The sequence below is a fragment of the Ciconia boyciana genome, chromosome 6 (genome assembly GCF_034638445.1).
Source record: "Ciconia boyciana chromosome 6, ASM3463844v1, whole genome shotgun sequence".
NCBI classification, from domain to species: domain Eukaryota; kingdom Metazoa; phylum Chordata; class Aves; order Ciconiiformes; family Ciconiidae; genus Ciconia; species Ciconia boyciana.
The window spans coordinates 15,529,004-15,548,530 of record NC_132939.1 but is presented as its reverse complement, the minus strand read 5'-3'; the positions used below and the strand labels follow the sequence as shown (position 1 = coordinate 15,548,530).

At 35.2% G+C, this 19,527-nt stretch overlaps 1 protein-coding gene across 10 annotated transcripts in view; it reads left to right on the top strand.

Moving 5' to 3' along the window:
• SOX6 (SRY-box transcription factor 6) overlaps positions 1-19,527 on the top strand; it is a 378,993-nt gene that overhangs the window by 196,588 nt on the left and 162,878 nt on the right. For all 10 annotated transcript variants that reach the window (XM_072864495.1, XM_072864498.1, XM_072864499.1 and 7 more), the window contains one exon: positions 4,214-4,303. In XM_072864495.1, coding sequence (XP_072720596.1) covers positions 4,214-4,303 — 90 coding nt within the window. The remainder of the gene's footprint in view (positions 1-4,213; positions 4,304-19,527) is intronic.

The window sequence follows — 19,527 nt, the reverse complement described above, 5'->3', positions numbered from 1 at the left end:
GCTGCTGCACTCTCACATTTAGGCTTTCTTTTATCTATGACTTTACCATAAAACCCAAAAACACACACATGGCATGAACGCCTTTTTTTTTCATATCTGTATTTCAAAGAAAGTAATAGGAGGCTACTTCAGTGAATTAAAAGGGGAAAAAAAAGGAACAACCTCCTAAAATCGATGAGGATAGGTGCAGGCCACTGTAAGGTCATACAGTATTCACGTAAGCTATAGCTGGGGTTGGTAACTTGTTGAAGACTGTAAAAGTGAAATTTAAAAAAAGAGAAAAAAAGGGAATAATAAGGAAGAGACAAGAGGCAAAAGCTATCCTTGATAGGAACAAGATGACTTTCATTCAGTCAGAAGAACTTGAGAGCTTGGCTGTGATAGCTAACACACTTGTTCTTCATCACCGGTCATGCAACAAAGAGCTGGATTCCATCCATTCCATGACTGATTGATTACCCAATGGACAAATGTTAATTCTTTTCATCAATGCTTTGTCATTGTGGAGAGATCCTTTTCATCTAACACCTAGGCTTTTTTTTCTCAGCTTTTTTTCCCCCCCCTGCTTATTTATCTTTTAACATCCTCTTCTTATTCACCTTTGCAAAACTGTCATGTCTAACAAGATTCTCACAGTACTTTAAACTCCTTTAGTCTACAATTAAAATTGCTAACAAAGTATGTAATAAACCGTGATATTAAATAATACTCAATGATTTCATTTAGTCATCTCAGTCTAATTATACTTAACCTGTTTGCTGTCCTTGAAATAAATTTTTTCCTAGTTCACAGGAGAAGAATATAAAGGATGAGAACCTGTGTGTTGTTAATATAATAAATTGCTCCAGTACAACTTCATGAGTTTGATCTTACATGTGTCAGTACAAAATATGCTACTTTGCGGCATAAACCCAACTGTGGTTTATAAAGTCAGTGAGAAGAGCTAAAAATGTATAAATGCTAATTTCTTTCTTGCTTCCTTTATAATTGTCTTTAACAAGAATACCCCTGAATTTTGAAAATGTCGGGATCCGCAAGGTTTTGGAATGGTTCTGAAGCAGAGCCTCAGTGCAGGGAGAGTGATGCAGTGCAGATGTGAATTCGGGCTTCTTCAATGTTCAGTGCCGGATTCTGAGTCGATGTTTTGTTTCTATAATGAATCAAATCAGAAAATGAATCAATATGGATGAAGACATTTTACTCATGTCAGAAGATATCTTTGTAGATTTTATATGTATGTAAAAATTAATTTTCAGTACAGGAAGAAGAAAAGATGCCTTTCTGATTCACAAACATTTTCAAAATATGTGTTTGTGAACACAGAGTACAGAACTTGAAGGGAGACATGCCTTTCAAGTATAAGCCTTTATATTTAGTTTCCTGTCTAATGCAGAGGACCTCCAGAGAGCTTTAACACATATCATTATTTTAAATTCTAAAAATGATGCAATTAAACCTGCTAATTGAAAATTTACAGGAATTTCAAAAGAGCTATTTCCACAATATTATAAAAAAGTTTATTAAAAGGCTCATTGTGTGTTTTCGTAATCTTCCTGGTAACAAAGTACAGTAGCTATAGTGTGGTCAGATCTATAACATAGAGTTTGAATGAGATAGGGGTGTTTAAAGAAATGTTTCTTAAGGAATTTTTCAGTCATTTATAGAGATAAAAATTGTAACTAGCAATGTGATTATATCAAAAAGAAGACACACAGACCTTTTTTCCATTCCAGTTCTTTCTCAGTCTGTCTTTAAAAATGTGGGTTTTGCCCTTATGTAATGTAAGAACACTACGGATAGTGTTCTTAAGAACAGTAAGAGAAGAAATAAAGCAAGTGCTTTTGAGGAAAGTATTTTATCAGCTCCTGTGATATTCTAATTGTTTCTTTTTTTTAAATTTAAATGTTTTTCCTTCTTTGTATGAACTGAGGAAAATATCTTAGTTAAAAAGCAGTAGAATACATAACCTATAGCAAACATCAAAATAAAACTCTAAAGCTCTTTTTTTTCAGGGATGAGGGGTCTGAAATTTTGGCAGGGGAGAAACACAGAAACATCTTTTTAAACTAATGATGATATCACAAAAAAGGACAAATTATAATGTTCTATTGATAATTGATGGTTATTTCTTGATTCTTCTATTATCAGGCCAGAACTCATAAAAGTAATAAGTGCCTGTTATTGTAAAAAGTAAATTGTTATTATATAAGAAGTATTTTAACACTGCCTATTGCAACGTACAGCTCCTTAATTTTGTCTCTTTCATAGAAAGATGTGATTAGTAAATAAATTAGCTTTTCTACTGAAATATTACTTCAAAAACATTTACGAGCTGTCTTGTCTTTCCATGGAAGCTTGCATGGTAAAAACGTGTTGCAGTTAAAACCTGATCTTTGATCTTTTGGTAGTTACAGTTTGGTTGGCTTTCAACTGGTTTTGATTTTTTTTGTTTGTTTGTTTCTTTGTTTGTTTGTTTCAAATGAGTGATGTTAATGTGAATTCTTAGGCTGAAACTACTTGCACCCTAAAATGTGATTGGCCATATGACCTTTTTCTTCCTTAAGCTTCCCCTTAAACCTTTAACTCCTCCTTTTGTGACCTCTTTGAATGCTTCTCCTCCCTCTGAGCATTTTTAGAATCCTCTGAGGTGGAACAAACTGTTACCTGTTGCATTGATGCGATCTGTGTTGCCATTCTTAATCTGGGCTTTTTGCTTTTGTTTTCACTTGTGTGAGTGCTTCTGGTGGGACTGCTGACATGAGAATTTGAGCCATGATTTGGCCTTAATCTGCCAGTAATTCAGCAGAAGATATGTTAGGCTGAATTCCGCCTTCTTGTACACCCCAGCGTTAATTCTTAAATGACTGGAGTGGGATCAGTGCAAATGTTGTCAAAATTTGGAACATTATTATTTATTTAGAAATCATTGTATAAACTGATCTCCTTCTAACACAAACGGCAGCTTGCTATGAGAGTTTCTAACAATCTAAGGTGCATGTCTATTCCCAGTGTATGCTCTAAGAAACAACGTGCTCGGCACCACCCAGAGGGATATGTGGTCTTATAATGAAGGCTCTTTGCAAAGATTCATCTTAGAAATAGAGTTTCATTTAAATAATGTTTTTGATATCTTGCTAAACTGGGCCTAGGGGTTTCCAAGGAGTTTAGCATAGACATGGTTGATGAGTCTGTCTACCAATGAAAGTAAATGCACAATGTTTAACGGAGATTCTGTTGTTACTAACTGGGAAGGGAAAATAAGTGTTCAATTGTGTGTAAAATTTTCTTGATAATTGTTTATAAATCTGAATTGTGGTTCTTAAAGTCATAAAACTCTGGATCACAACACCATCCATAAGAATTCCTGTCTTAAAAATCACCTTTTGTAAGTTATCTGGAAGGTTATGTATAATTTAGACTTCAGAGACAATTAGTTTAATTTAGGAACTGAAAAAACCTTTAGATTTTATTGAAGTCTGTCACGCTCAATATCAAATATTCTAGTGGAATTGGGGACTGATTATATGAAACTTACTAAGGCCAGTCTCCTCCTTTCTCCTAAGTGTAAATGACTTCAGTGACAGTTCTGCCTATGGAAGGCCTCCCAGACTGGGGCAAAGATTTGAAATGTATTCTGAACTTCAAATTATGAAAGCATATCTTCTAATCATTGCATGTTGTTTATAGTGTACTGAGAAAATTTCTGATACTGTGAACATCCAATATGTAGAGAGCTTTCATGAATTCCATGGAGACATTATATGAATAACTTTTGCATTGACATGGGTATAAAAATGGGTTTCAGATGTCACTGTGTGCCAAATTTCCAAAAAAGCTTCTAAATCTTCATGTATAATTTCGAGTGTACAATCATTCTCAAATGAAAAAGACAGAATTTGTATATACATTGGCAATCTATGCATGTAAATTGGCAGTTAGCATGCATAAATCCTGAACGAAGTTTTTCTTTCAATTAGACCCTTGTTAAATCCATAGTAACTCCATTAACCTCGGTGGAATTACTTTGGATTTAAAATGCAGTTAAATGAGAACTCTGTTTGGCTACAAGTTCATTTCCCTTTGAAACTATGGTCCAACTAGAACAGGGAGAACAGTTTTAAAATGGAAGTGGCACCTGTTTTCCTGATGTGTGAGAATATATTTGATCATTCTTCTTTTTTTTCTTTCTTTTTTTTTTTTTTTTTAAAAATAGATTCATCCTGCATGGAAAAGCTACTTTCTAAAGACTGGAAGGAGAAGATGGAAAAATTAAATACAAGTGATCTCCTTGGAGAAATTAAAGGTATCTCACTAGATCAACTTTTAAATGTTTGCATATATTTTAAAAACAGGATTGAGGATTTTTTAGAGTTCAGAAAAAATAAAAGAAATAACAATCATAACTAGAGGGTGCTTTCCTCTTTCCAGTCAACTCACCCTGTTTTTTAATGTTTATCTTTGAGATGATGGATGTGTCTGCCAAATGAATAAATTAGAGTATGTCACAATCAGTTATAAGCAGTATCAAGGATGTTATCGCAAACACCAGGTTAGTTACATTAGTTCATTGACATTAGCTATGGATCTCTGTGACCAGAGGAAGAGGAAGAAACGTCTTGAAAACATGGTACTGTTTCTTCCCAGTTGCATAAACTATATGTAGAAACTGCTTTCAGGTTATAGAAGGGGGTAATTGTGTGATTACTGTTCTAAATCTTTGATTCAAAATTGGGGGGGGAGAAGTTTGTTTATATTCATGCTATTCCTGCTGAGAAAGAGCAGCTCTGGATGAAATTCGGGACCTACTGAAACCAGTGCAAGTTTTATTGCATATATAGAAAGTACTTTCCAGTATTTCCAAGATGTGTTGAACCAGCAATCTAGTAAGAGTGGAATTCTCTTGACAATTAAGTACTATGTAGAAAATTTGAAGTGTTTTTCCCTAGCCATCAATTCTTCCATGGATTTTCTTAGTGAGAAGAAATTCAGTGTTATTGATTAAGCAACAAATTAAAAAGGTGTTTTTTTGTGCTGTGAGAAGGGGTCATAAAGGCAAGTTTGAGGAGTACACAAGGTACCTAAGATTTATCTCTCTTCTGATATGATTTTATTAAATAACAACTACAAATACGTGGAAACAAAGAATCATGTACATCATATTAATAAATCTTTACTAGTGTAAAAAAAAAAAAAAAGAAAGATACTGTTTGATGAAAGTTGATGCTTAGGGTTTTACATTTCCACCAGGAAAACTTAAGATAGTTCATTTTTTTAATTATACAAACAGATGAAAGATTAGCCCTTTATAATAAGTCAGTTATAATTGGTTCCTTCAGCTGATTCAGGACCAAAATCTGTTGGATTCTCCTGTTGGATTTTTTTGGTGGAATTATGACAATGTGTACATATTAGGCAGGTAAGAAGTCAGTGTAACGTCAGTGGTAGAAATATAGTAAGCGGTTTTACAGAAACATGTTAAAATTGACTGTAATAAAATCCAACAAAATTATGTCTTGAAATCACATTCTATTTAAAGCTGTATTGTCTCTTAACAGTGTGGAAAACATTGAATGCTAGTTTGTCCATTAATTGCACAATATAGCTACTTAGTCTTTAAATAGAAACTACTTGAATGCTATTAGTGAATCAAAATTAAAAGAGGTGGGATCTCTAACAATGCAGAATAATGTTCTTTATTCTTTTATATGGCACAAAAAGCTTTTTCATGAGCTTTCATTTATAAAAAAACAAAGTTTGTTTTTCTGGATTTATGTTATTCCTATTTTCTTAGTATATATATTCACTGCAGAGTGAACGGGTAGAGTTCTCGCTCCTAACCCTTTTCTCATCTATGTACAAAGCATTCTCACTCAGATTTGGAATAATTTTCAACTCGCTCAACTACCTTTTCTGGGGGTATAGCCTATTAGCTGTATAAAAAGGATCACCTGATTAGGCTCACTGGATTTATGTGTTGCCAGTCATTCAGTTAGTTTCCACAGCTCACTTCCTGTGTCTTATCCCTAGAAACCTATCCTTAAGTGGTCTTAATGTCTGCAGTATTCCTCTCCGCTACTAGTTGACTTCCAGCAAGACGTAATACTGAACCTTTGCTACTGCAACTGCATTTGACATTTGTCATGAACAGGCAAAAATACAAAAAAGCATACACAAGCATGGAAGATAAATGATGGTTGCTGTTATGTTGTGCTTTACACTTACAGTATTCAAACCTCTTGACAAAGACATTAGTTGTCATTTTACAGAAGAAGAAAACAAGGTGCAGAGTTACATAGCAGGAGTAGTGGCAGGTCTGAAGTAGGACTCCTTTCCTTTGGGCTCCCAAGCCAGTGGCCTAGCCACTGTCTCCAGGCTGGCTAGCTCCTAGCTGATAAAATCGCTCTCAACCTAATAGCCTGGTATTAACTCATATTAGCATTTGTGTGCCTTAAATCATCTCAGAAAGAAAAAAAACAACCCAACAATCTAGCCCAGGGCAGCATGAAAACCAGATTACAAGAAGGAAATAAAGCAAAGTAGGGGAACCAGAGAGAATTTTTAATCTGCCAAAGAAGCATACTTTAAAAAAAATATTTTCAGTGTTCAAGGGGGTAGATTTCCAAATCATGACGTTCATTTTCATAGAGCTGAATGAATTTCCAGTTAGGTAACTGGCAGGGCATGCTGAGGTCTGAAAGAACTACTTTTGAAAATGTGTCATCTTTGGGAGGTCAAATATCTTTTTCCTTAATTTCCATTAGATTCTAAATCAATCTATTTAACTGGCTGATATTTTGGCTTTTGTGCAGACTTTCTGCTCCTATTACTGAAGAGCCTAACTTAAAGACATGAAGCGATGCAGTAAAAATAAATAAATGAGGTCATTAGGGAAAAAATCTTGATTATAAGAAAGTGAGGTGTGGTTCTGTGAGGAACTGCTCTTTGCACTGACTGTTACTGGGAGTTGTTTATTTTAGAGAGAAGGCGTTGTACTTGCTAAGGATAACCTGAGCACATACTCTTCCTCTGTGTCTGCACAGCTACAACCCTCCCCCCTTCAGTGAAAGACTAGCATCTTGGTTGTGGGAAGGCAGTTCACTAAGAATCAGTGCCAGAAAAAAGGATGAAAGCAGAAAAAAAATGTACCACTGACACAAACTGTTTCTATTCATGTTTGGGAAGCACATAGACGAGAAGAAAAGATAATTGGCTGAGAGAAACAAATAAAAATGGTATTTTCTTGCTTTACCTTCTATATTTAGAACACAATAGTGTTAATCAAGATATAATTATAAACTATATCTATTAATTCAAACAATAGAAGCCAATACAAAAGTAACAAAGAGTGAATCATTTATTTTTTCTCTAAGTGGGATTGCTCCTGTTCACAATTACTCTTGCATAGTGTGCTTCATTTGTAAAACTGCTTTTTCTGAGTTTCTTTATTAGGATTTCAGTTATTGATAATGGTCCAGATTCTTCCTTGAATTCCAGCCAAACAAGCCATTGACTTCAGGGAGGTTGCATGAAACTCAGAGGAGCATTTGGCAGAATGCTTTGTAGTCAAATTCCAGTGGTTAAATAAGTCTGCTCGTTCATTTGATATGTTTATAAATGAAACACATAGGTCAAATTTTCAAAGGTCTATGAAGCAGTTGAGCAGAGTTAAATGACCTGCTCACCTGGAAAAAACCCCACAGCTGCCCATGCAAATCATTTGATTGTATGCTATTTGCCAGTGTGTGCATGCAAATATATTTATTTAAGGTATACAAGCAATTTGTTAGGCTTATGTCTGGCTTTTGCAGGGTTGGTTTTTTGTATAAAAAATAAGATAAGGAAATACTTTTCATTCTAATTTTTGTTATCCTGCATTTGAATAAACAAAGTGGTGCAGGACTCTTTTCTAAATTTCCAGATATTTGGGTGCACAGAGCTCTGTCCTCACCCTCCCTCGCTGCATGCATTTCTGTTGCTCAGTTATCTAGTTTTCTTCAGCAGCCACAGCTAGGCAGAGTAGCATCATTTATCACTATACAGAGTCTGTTTTAAGTTTTCTGTTTCTGTTCCAAATATAAATCTCTGGAATAGCATAGTCTTGCATGCATCAGGCAGTTGTCCTACTGAACTAGCCCGCAATGGTCTTTCTCAGCATGCAGGGTCTTTGAAGATCAAATAAGAAAGGTCAGTCTTTAAGTAACTTAAGCAATGATGTTATCATGAAAGGGTCAGAACTGGTCTAGCAGTCTTAGAGAAGAGTGACTCCTGGGTCACCGGCTACTGTGTTGCAGGTTAGTTCTCTGGCTTCCATTGGTGGTGTTTACAACTGGAACTATCTATATTTATAGGCATTGTGACTTGAATGTCACATGCTGTCTTTGTACAGTATACTCTATTTTGGGAAGGATAGTGATTGATGTCCATAGCTTTATCCAATACAGAAGGCTGTTTGCGTTATGTTTCTTGTGCTTATTCCTTCCACTTTTATATTTGCTACTTTATTAAAAAGAACCTAAAACTATTTCATGTGACATGTACATATTTAATGGCCTCAAAATATTTGGATAGGCAGGAGGCAACATGCCTGTTTCCTAGGAAATGTTCAGTTTAGTAAAACGAAGAAACTTCACCCACTTGATAGTCTCCTTATAAGATACAGTATAAACAATATGGAACATGACATTTTTCCCTGGTATTAGAACACAGGAGAGATGGAAAGAGGTGTTTTCTAGGAGCATTTTTTGTGTGTGCATTAATGACTGGAAGAGAACAGTGAGGCACAACTGTTTGAATCTAGTAATTTAACACTATCCATTTCTGGAATAGTCTTGGAGAGAGCTCTGCATGAATGAATCCTTGAGAAAGTTATGGTTTCTGTGTTCTTACAGTGAATTACATTTTTTTCTTAAAATATGCATGATTTACAAAACATTTTAAAATGCTATTTTTGCTTCCATTTTATAAAATTTGTCTTCACAGATAAGCTTCTGGGTGTTTCTTGGTGCACTATATCAAATGTGAAGACCATTTTGAGGAAAGTAAATCTGATGTTTTCCTGTAGCCCTGACCAACACTGTAGTCTAGATTTGCAGTAATTATTTCTCAGTATAATTGCTGAATTTTCTTTCTCATGAATTCTAATGGTATATAACAGTCTGCCTTATAAATATGTATAAATAAATATATATAAGTCTTATATCACAGAGGCACTCAGAGGTTTTTTATTAGGTCACTCTGTATGGCTATAGACATTCCAAAGCTCTCCTTTGTGCTCTCTGTTATAAACATATTTTATTTCTTTTGAAGTCTGTGTGATATACATACTAGCAATTAAAAACCCAGCTTAGGCTTTGAGACACAAAGTCTTCTTAATTAAAACTCAAACAAAAGCTACAAGCAAAAGCCCCACTATATGATTAAGGCCTAAAGTGTTATGATACATTAGAATCATTGTTAACTGCTAGGATTTAAAAAATCAACACACAGCAAAAAAGATCAACTGGTTCCAATTAGGGAAACCAATGGAAGCATCCAACAAAACGTAACAAAACAATGCAACCCAGAACCCCTACACCCAAATCCTTTCGAAATTGGTCCTGATTAGACATATACCACAGGCTATAAAGGTTTCTCATAATGTATTTATTACCATGACCTGATGAAGTGATATGTTTAGCTTTATGTTGTAGCTCTCCAAATCAGAGAGATATTTCTGTTTTGCCATTTCTCAAGTCATTGGCATTTTGTGTAATGTGTTACAAAAGCTACATTTCCAGGTCTAAGCTGACCTTCTAAATTAAGTGGTACCTTGACATCTGAATGACTGAATATTTCATAAGCGCTTTCCACAGTTAATGTTTGCATACTCTTAGTCTGATTTGCTTGAAGAAGGTAATGGATTCCAAAAGAAAAATATTTTGGTTAAACTTACCATGCCCCCTTGTATTTATTTTTTATGATTAAGATACTAATTAGTTAGACTAATCACTAGCGTGAACTAGATTAAACTGTATGGTCTTATGTCATCTTGACTTTTTTTGATATGAAATACTTTTCTCCAGATTCTGGATTTAAATAGACATTCCCCGAACTGTGCAGAGAGTAGTTCTGTGGAAATGAATGGGGCTGCTCACTGTACATAGTGCTATTGTTTAAATTATGTACATGTAAGTCTTGGCAGGATTGAAGCTGTACTTAGCGCAAAAAACCCCCCCGAGTAAACATTTTTGTTGCTCTGGTCTTTTGGTCGGAGGGTCATATTTCAGTGGCACCTATCACAATCATGCCTGCTTCTAATGTTAAAAGTTAATGACTATTACCGCTCCTACTTCTTAAAACTCCACAACTATAAATTACATTGTAATCAACCTTTCACATCAATCAAGTTCTCCATATTGTTGAATACATTTTATAAATAATATCAACCAGGAGGCATGCAGTATATTTCCTGGCACACAATTAATTTGTTACTTACTGCAATCTCATATATGTATATATTTTTTACCTGACCAGTATATGTTTCTAAGCTTAACAATTCAGGGCTAAATATATGAACTCTGTACTATGCTGAAATCAATGGGACAGCTCACTTATATGCTGTGTTCTGTGGAAGTGTGTCCCAAGTAGTGTACTAAGAAATAGTATCAACTGTTCATGAGAAAAAGAAATAAGAAGGATAAAGATGCTAATAATAAGGAACTTGAAACAGCAATACATTTACTGGGCACATTAGAAAAACTGCCTTCTGGAATTTGATTCATTCTTCATTGGTACAAATAGTGTCAAGAAAATGTATGGTATTAAAAAGAGTTTATTTTCAAATGCCATTTAACTTTTTAGCAGAGAAAGGGTTGAATATAAACTAAAAATTACAAGTAGGTTTTCTTCACTTTTTCTTTGAAAATTTGGCATTTTTTTCTGTTGGTAGGTTGTTTTGGTATTGTATATATATTTTTTAAATTTTCATTATATCAGTAACTGTTTTCTTTAATAAATACAGAGTCTTTAACTGTAGTTCAAAGGCTTCTATGTTGAAGAAGCCTATCACTACTTGGAACTTAAGGCCTTCTCTTTTGACAGTGGATGTCAGTGGCAAATTCCCTTTTAACTCAAGTCCCAGCTTAGTCACCAATGAAGTTCCTTAACTTTTGCAAAATAAAACTCCTACTAAAGACAACTTCATATGAAAAAGCAAGTGCATATGGAGGAGTTTGCACTGCTCAAACAAGAGTGGAAGCTCCATTTCTTGTGGTTCATCGTGTTTCAGTGCTTTTGGCTTTTTGTTGCTGTAGATACATAAAGTCAAATTCTAACAAATTAATGAATGTAAGCATTTATCTAGAAAGATGCATATAGACACAGTACTGAAAGGACTGAAATTTTCTGATCGATTTAGATTCTGTGGAAACCTGTAGATGTACTTTATCAGTCTTTTGTTACAGGATTTTCATATTAAGGAAATCTTTGATTTAAGTGCCAGATATAAAGAACATACTACCCTGTAGTGTTCTGTCTCTATGGATACTGAGCAACCTGGGGAAGGGTGTAAGGAAAGGGCAAACATACAGTAATATTTCCTCAATATACTCTTCCAATTTCCCACAAAATATGATTAACGGGCTTCTTGATTCAGAAGTGGTACATTCAGGTTTAATGGCCCTTGATAGAATTATCATCTATGAACATGTCCAGTTGCTTTTGAACCCTTTAGTAGACAGCTGGAAAGTCTGTGGGGATAAGCTCAGCAGTTAACAATATGCTGTATATTTGAACCTAGTACCTTGTAGGTGTCCCCTAGATCTTGTATTATAACGGACAGGGAATGGTTGTTCCCTGTTCATCTTCTCTGTTACACTACATTCAGTTCCAGGTTGAAAAGTAAAAATATATTTATTTATTCCTTATATGAAAGCTGTTCTGCGCTTTGGTCACTCTCATCACCCTTCTGTGCAGTTAATTTGGAATGCTTTTGCACAAAATATCCCTGTTCTGAGCAACATCAAACTTTGGCACCGATTAATGAGAACCTTTGTGGCAATGCTTTTCACCTCAGCTGGTTTTAAACTCCCTTTCTGATTTCCCAGACTCACTGTCTTGAAGTGGGGTCTTGATGTGCAGATGTTGTGTGGTAATGAGAGCATCCTGATGATATCAAAAATCTCAGATTTTTTTTCTAAAGAGATATGTAAAAATACCTTACTGGGAACTTTACAAACTGTGGACCCAGAGATGGCTCGGAAATGTCATCTGTAAAACTTAAGGGACATAGCATTAGTACTCAGAAAAAATGAAGTACGAGCACATTTGGGAAACTCACATGCAAGTGAAAATAGCAAGAACATAATATGCAACCTGACACAGCCACTGCCTCAAAAGCCTAAGCTCAATGAGGAATAGAAGAAGAAATACAAGAAGGGTTCTCCTTGTCCTCTCTAAACAAGTTGACCCTTTGGAAGAGGTTAACTCTCAGTATTTTTTTCAAGAGGTCTTGATTTGTCTAACTGTGTCACCTCACTTCAGATCTGACCAATGACATCTGACAGTTTTCTGCCGAAGGGCAGATCTAGCCAAACTGGGCTCATTTTCCTTGTTTTCACCTCCTCCTGCCAACATTAAAGTGATTTCAGGCTAATCAGGATCCCCTTGCTCCAATCAGGTCATTCATGATACCGCCCTCTTACCTGGTGAGTGAATTAGCCTCAATTCACTGTCTCCCCTTTGTCTCTCCCGCGGGTATTTATTTTGGATTGAAGTAAATAATTTCTCTCTTTTCCACTCCCTCCAACTTTTTTTGGTTCTGGCATGATTTGCCAATGGAGAAAATTTTAAAAAACACTAAAAAGATGAAGTCTCATCAATTAATATGAATATACGAATTGTAAAGCAAATTGAGAGAGCTATACTGAAACAGTTTCCATAGGAAATTTGTCTGAACAGAGGAAACAGAAATAGAAATCTATTAAGGACATAGCCTGCCCTGATTCCATGAGTTCATCATAGGTATTACCCTCTGTGTTAATAAAACCAATAGATTTGTACCCAGGCACCTTGATCAGAAATGGTTCTTTGTCATTAGCTCTCACACTGAAATCCTGTTATTATTTTTTTTTTTTCTTTCTTACCCTTTTTTTCTTTAAATTACTGCTAGTTTGACCCACATATCCTAATATTTACCTTGGTCTGTATCGATATGAATTAACAAAGTTTAATGTTAGTCATGTTGTCATAAATGTTCTTTAAGAGTTATACAAGATTAAGCTGAGCCTGCTCAATAGCTGTTTAAAATTTGTTGCCCCGTAGATAGCAGTAATGAGAGGCTAATACACTCATGTTGGGAATGAATCCTCATGTCTATTAAGATTTGTTTGAATAGGTTTCCATCACAACAGGTGCACAATTATTTTATGAGTAAAATATTATCAGCCTTCCAAATTAGCCAGGGCAAAATGCAAGTTGTCTGATTAAATAATCAAACCCAATACTTAAAATGCACTTGATTTCCACAAGAATTTTAAGATGCTAAGTCCCAGTCTATCAGTGAAACTGTGATTGTTTGCAGCATGCAAGTAGCAGCTTGTAGAGTATCCTGTTTGGTATGTTTTACATAATTCATCCTACATTATACAAGACAAAACCGCTAAAAAAGCATATAATAATAGGTTTTAGTTCTAGTCAAACAATTTTAATCTACCAACGAAGGTATTATACTGTGCATTAAAAGCAGAAAAAAGTGGGCCTCTAATGGAAAATAGTTTGAAAGTGTTCTGCATTCAATTAGGAGGCACATCAGTTTAGAAATACAAAACCCTGTGTTGTTTTTTAAATAATTTAGTTTATGAAGGGGGATGAAAAAAAGGAAAATCCTCTGAATCTGAAGTGCAGCTTGCAGTGTGGAGATCACATATGCCACCAGTTATTGAATAGCTCAGTAAACACAGTGACTCAGAGACTCAAGAAATGGGTAAAATCTGAAACAGTAGGTTCACCACAAATGGAAAACTTAGCAGTGCAGCTATCAGACATAGATTATATACAGGTAACTGTTTTCATATCTGAATCTGTTTGTCAATCAAGCAATGCTATGAATCAGGAGATGGGATCTTAAATACAAAACCACAAAGTCAGAGACAGCATCTGGAGGAGCTCCAAGCCACAAAAATTAGGGAAGAAGCACAGAGGGAACAAAAACTGTAAATGCTTGCATGGATTCTGCCTCTATATACATTGAATTTAAATAATTGTGTTGATACATCAGTAATAATAATTGCTGATAAAAATTATAGTCCTTATTTTGGGCAGCAATATGTTTTACTAAATGTGAAATTAATTGCAATTTGTATTAATTAGGGATAATATGAAAGTATGTAAGTGGTTGACATTTCCGACATTTTTAAACATACTACTATATGTGAAGATGCATCTTTTGCATTTGTTTTGAGCTGGAAATACTGTAGATTGATATATGCCCCTAATGTGTTCTGTTGAAATAAGATCACCGTTCTAACCCCTAAGATCAGAAAATTATTTCTAGACGAGGTCCACCATACTTTGAAATTTCGTTATGGGATTTGATCATTGATGTAACTGTTTATTAGACAATTGTAGCTCTCTCTGGGAGCTGACATACAGTCTTATTACAGATACTGAAACAAAATCTACTGTTAAAATGCAGGTGGTGTACTCAAGTTGCAGGATTTCAAAAGTCAGTGTAGTGTATACAGACATTTTATGTACGTTTGTACAACGTAAGTTTTTCTAAATGTGGGAAAGCTTACAGAGACTTCAAGTTTTGATTGGTAACACCAAAGGAATACAAATAGAGGTTTACTAAGGAAGATAAAGAAAATGAAATGGGCATAACTGTTCTGTGGTTTGTCTTTTCAGATTCATTAGGAATCATAGAGTTCCTTTTAACTTGTAACTGAAAGAACTTTCTACCTTCACTGCTTTGCTCTGCTGCCAGGATCCATTTGCCTATGTATTGTTGAGATTCTGCAACAGTCACAGGATGACTGTGGATTTTCTTTTAGGGGCTGTAGTGAATAGAAGGTTCCTACTTCAGGATGTATTTGTAAATTAATTAACCCTCTTTTCTATTCTGTTGTTGTTTTCTTCACCTCCGAAGGGTCTTACAGTGTAATTCTGGGTCTCTCAGACTTCAGCCACAGATGAGGGTGCCCACTTCTTCTGAAATGTAATGATTTTTCTAAAAAGAAATACTTTAGTCTATCAGGTTATGATCTGCCACTTTTCAAGATAACAGTGATTGACAAAGGCACTTTGAGTCTCTCTGCATACTCTCAGATAACATATCCCACCATCAGACAAATATGAACACTTGGTGCTAAGAACTGGCTGTGAGTGGGCCATAATGAGAATTCTCCTTCTGCTGACCTGGAAAAACCATAGTCGGTCTCCACACACAGCTAAAGTTTAGTTAACTACATAGATAGGTAAGTCTCTTCTCTCACTTTGCCTCTTCCTGTTCCCTTCCGTGTGTATTGTGCTAACAAACACTGAGAAAACCACTTCTCTGAATTATAGTTACAACTACTGAAAAGGGCTATGGTGATAATCAGCAAATCACCCACGACAAAATATAGGTGTTAATTGCACATCAGCTGAATCTGCTGTAATAAATTTACATTATGACAGCTATGCCTGTGTAAAATGTTTGAATGCATTAAACACATAGAAAATAATATGAAGTTCAAGTTTGAAAGCAAGGGAAAACTGAAGATTTATGTAACAAAAATGAACATTGTTTAACTTGTTTTAATGAAATAGTCTTCACAAAGGAGAAAAGTGTTCCTTGCAAGAGGCACACTCCAACACTTGCAGCATCATCTGTTAAAAGGAGAACACTGCTCTTCACTATCAAAGTCAGACCCTATAGACTAGCTGGCATCACCAATGCCAGGGCTGAGCCTGCGGCCGCTATCTGAAAAGGTAACATTTATAGAATCAGTTTCTGTGATGGTCCTTAACAATCTCTGAGGTGTGTGTACTTTTTTTTAAACAAAACTAACATGCCATTTTTCATTGGAGTTCTGAAAGAGTTCGTTTTCTGTTGTTCATGAACTCAAGATATATGGTATTTGTTTAATGTTCTTGACTGACAGCTAGAAGATAGGAAACGGTTAAATGATACTGTGAGAATTAGAAGGTTAGTTGGTAAACTAGGTAATGCTTTTGCCATGCATACCTATTCAGGCTTTTACAGTAGTGCTCTTTTTTTGTCCATGTTAGCTATGTCATAGCAGGTGTAGAGTTGTGCAGTTGGTTAAGCAACTGAGAAAGTCACTCCTCTTAAAGTATATACACTGAATTAATACCTAAAGCAATACTGGGTACTTGAGTTGGTAAAAATATTTTTTTTTTTTTTTGCATAGGGAAATAAATGTGAATGAGTGTGTGTGAGTGTTGCCTTATAAATGCATTTTCTGTATTGTCTTCACATGTCAGATTAGTATTCATTCTTATGCAAGCTGGTCTTATATGGACTTTTGTCTGTATATGTTGAGACCATGATATAACTGAAAGCTTACTGCAGGCTTAGCTTTACTGCAAGCTGCTGAGGCCCCCTAAATGCAGAACATTTAACGTACATGAGAGCAGAAAAAATCTCATCTTTGCTATTACACATCAAGCCAATAATGGAAGAGCTTCAAGGAGGAATTTGAACATTTGTAAGTGAACGCAGTCCTTGCTACTTTGAAGTTACCAAAGGGCTACTGAATTCTAGGAAGTCATGTCTAAATACCCCATGTCCTTCAGCAGTTCTTCAACAATATTTCCATTTATGACTGTGTTTATTTTGATACCCTGGAATTATGATGATAACATAATGTATTGATGGTTATATGTTAGAATTTAGCTGTAAGGGTGCAGTTGAAAATCTTTTTTGTGCTAAGGTTATTACCTATGTGAAACTTAAAGTGAGCAACTTAAGGTTTTGACTGAAACATGTCAGCCCTAAGCCTGTGTATCTACACCTTCACACATCCAGGCTCCCATGTCCACTAGCTGGTGTTGCACATCAGAAAAGTAAATGAAACTACTTTTACATTAAGAAAAGACAGTTGGTTGACCCATAGGTATGAATTCCCACACAGGGAAAACAAATCTTAATAAAAAATCATCAAATACTGTGTCTGAAGGGCTAAAGTTGCTACCCAAGAACTCAGAGGAAAAAATGGAAAGGAAATCTTTGGTATAAAGAGGAAAAAACAGCCAAACATCCATTTGACTCCAGCAGGAATCATAAATGGACACACAGGAACAAGAAAGAACAGGGAAAGCATATACTTTCACACTAACATTATCCCACCCTCTGACTATTTTCAGTTCCAGGGATTTCCTGACCCTGATGTGGTTTGTTTATTTTGTATCAGTCAACTAGGTCTCTCTTCCCCACTTCCAAATACTTGTCCAGTCTCCCCTTGAGCCTATATAAAGCTTTGCACCCACAGCATCTTTTAGGAAGATATTCCATGGCTCTAGTGTCCACTGTGCGAAGAACCACCTCAGATGAAAATGAACTGAAAACTGTTAAGGTGATGTTATGTGATTCAGACACATCTATCCCATTTTTAAAAATAGTGTAAGATGTCATCTGAGTCAATGAGTGTTAGATGCTTAATGTATTTTTTAAAACATGGCCATAGATCTATCTGCAGTAGTAAGAGTCCTAAATCCCTTTAAAAAACGTGGCCCAGAGACACCTAAATCTAAGAAACCTCTTGGAAAAATACCCAAGATCTTTACAGATGCAGACAGATTGAAATTTTGATGTATATTTAAAATTAATAGAGAGGAATTGACCATAAAAATATTGCTTAAGTGCAAAATTATTTTGCAGTCACAATTAGCCTTCGTCTTAGTGGGCAGTATCTCAGCATCACAGTTACACTGATGTAACTTCTGAGAAACACGTCAGAAACGTTGCATCGAGTTGCAATAGGTATGTTGTTCCACACATAGCTAATTTTTTAATAGGACACTTAAAATGGTGAGAAGAAGGACTTCTCACCAATTGAGAGAAGTCTGAGTATAAATCTGTCTTCCCTGCTCCTGCTTCTTCTTCATTTGTGGTTTTTGTTTTAGTGTCTTGTTAGAAAGGAAAAATAATGATGAAACTGCAGTCACTGTAAAAATAGTAATGAAAATGCAACTTGGACAGTGTTTTATTGTCTTAAGGAGAGAGGAACAATTAGGGGATCCTGATTTCTTAAATATATCCCAGGTCTATTTATAATGTATTGAATTAGAATGCTGTTATAATGGAATTCAAAACCTGTTGTTTCCTACATGCTGCCAGTGCTTCAAGATTTATTCTGAATTATCTTTAGACTGTGTTTAAAGTTGTGCCTCAGTTCAGGCCTTTGAATATTAAATTATATTAAGTCTTTTGAAAAGGCAGTGTTTACGTTTTCATTCTGAGTGGTAGAATACCTATGCAAGCACAACAAAATAACACAACACTCTCTGGTTTGGGACTGTGAAGAATTTCATTACCAGTGATTCTGTAGCGAAGGGCTGTGTTAAATGTTTTGGTTTGTGATCAACTAGGTACACAAATAAATTGAATTAAGAACATTTCCAACTGTACTTTTAGTCGCTTCTAAGACACATCTGGCTAAACATACTCATGCTTGCGGTTAGAGTATAATTATACCAGAAGACTCTTAGAATATGCGTGGAACTTCAGTCTGCAAATGTAGGCCACCTCTTTGTGCTCTGGTTAATGTGATTTGGGAGGTTTTTCTGCAGTTACAAAACTTGACTGATAATTTTGTAGCATATTTCATGGGAGCACAACAAGCTTGTCATAGAGTTCTAATTTGTTCTGGAATGTGTTCTGTTTATTTATTTATTTATAAAATAAACCTTGAGGGAACAACAAGCATAGTTTACTTGTTTGGTTTTTGTTTCTCATACCCATACAGTGAGGTTGTGGTTATTTCAAAAGACATAAGATAATTCATATATGTAGCATTAATATGTTCAGCTGAATTGGTTTTACTGATTACTAGGTTGTGTATAGCAGATAAGTAGCACTTTCAATTTATAACTGTTTGATTATGAAAGAAATTTAAAATAATATTCAGATTTACAAGCCTGAAGCTGCCAATTTGACCACCTAATGCCATCATTAATGAACATACCAATGGACCTGTTTCAAAGCCCACTGAAATAAGTGTAAATCCTTCAACTGACTTCTGTGGGCACATTCTAAATGTACAAAATGTTGTTGCTTTTCCATACATATCAAAGGCTTTTGACTAAATTGTCTCTTCTCAGATGAAGTAGGAAGTTTCTTCTTTACAGCTTCCATGATAGACAGGCTATGCTAATGTCCTTGTTTTGCAATAAACTTTGCTTCTTCATTACTTATCACCAGAGGCAATAAAAATCTTCAGAGGCAAATATAAGTTTTTCATTGATATACTTGTTTGTATTTGTAAGACATGAAAGATGAACATGTAATTAAGATCAAAATTAAAATTTATATTTAAAGTATATGAA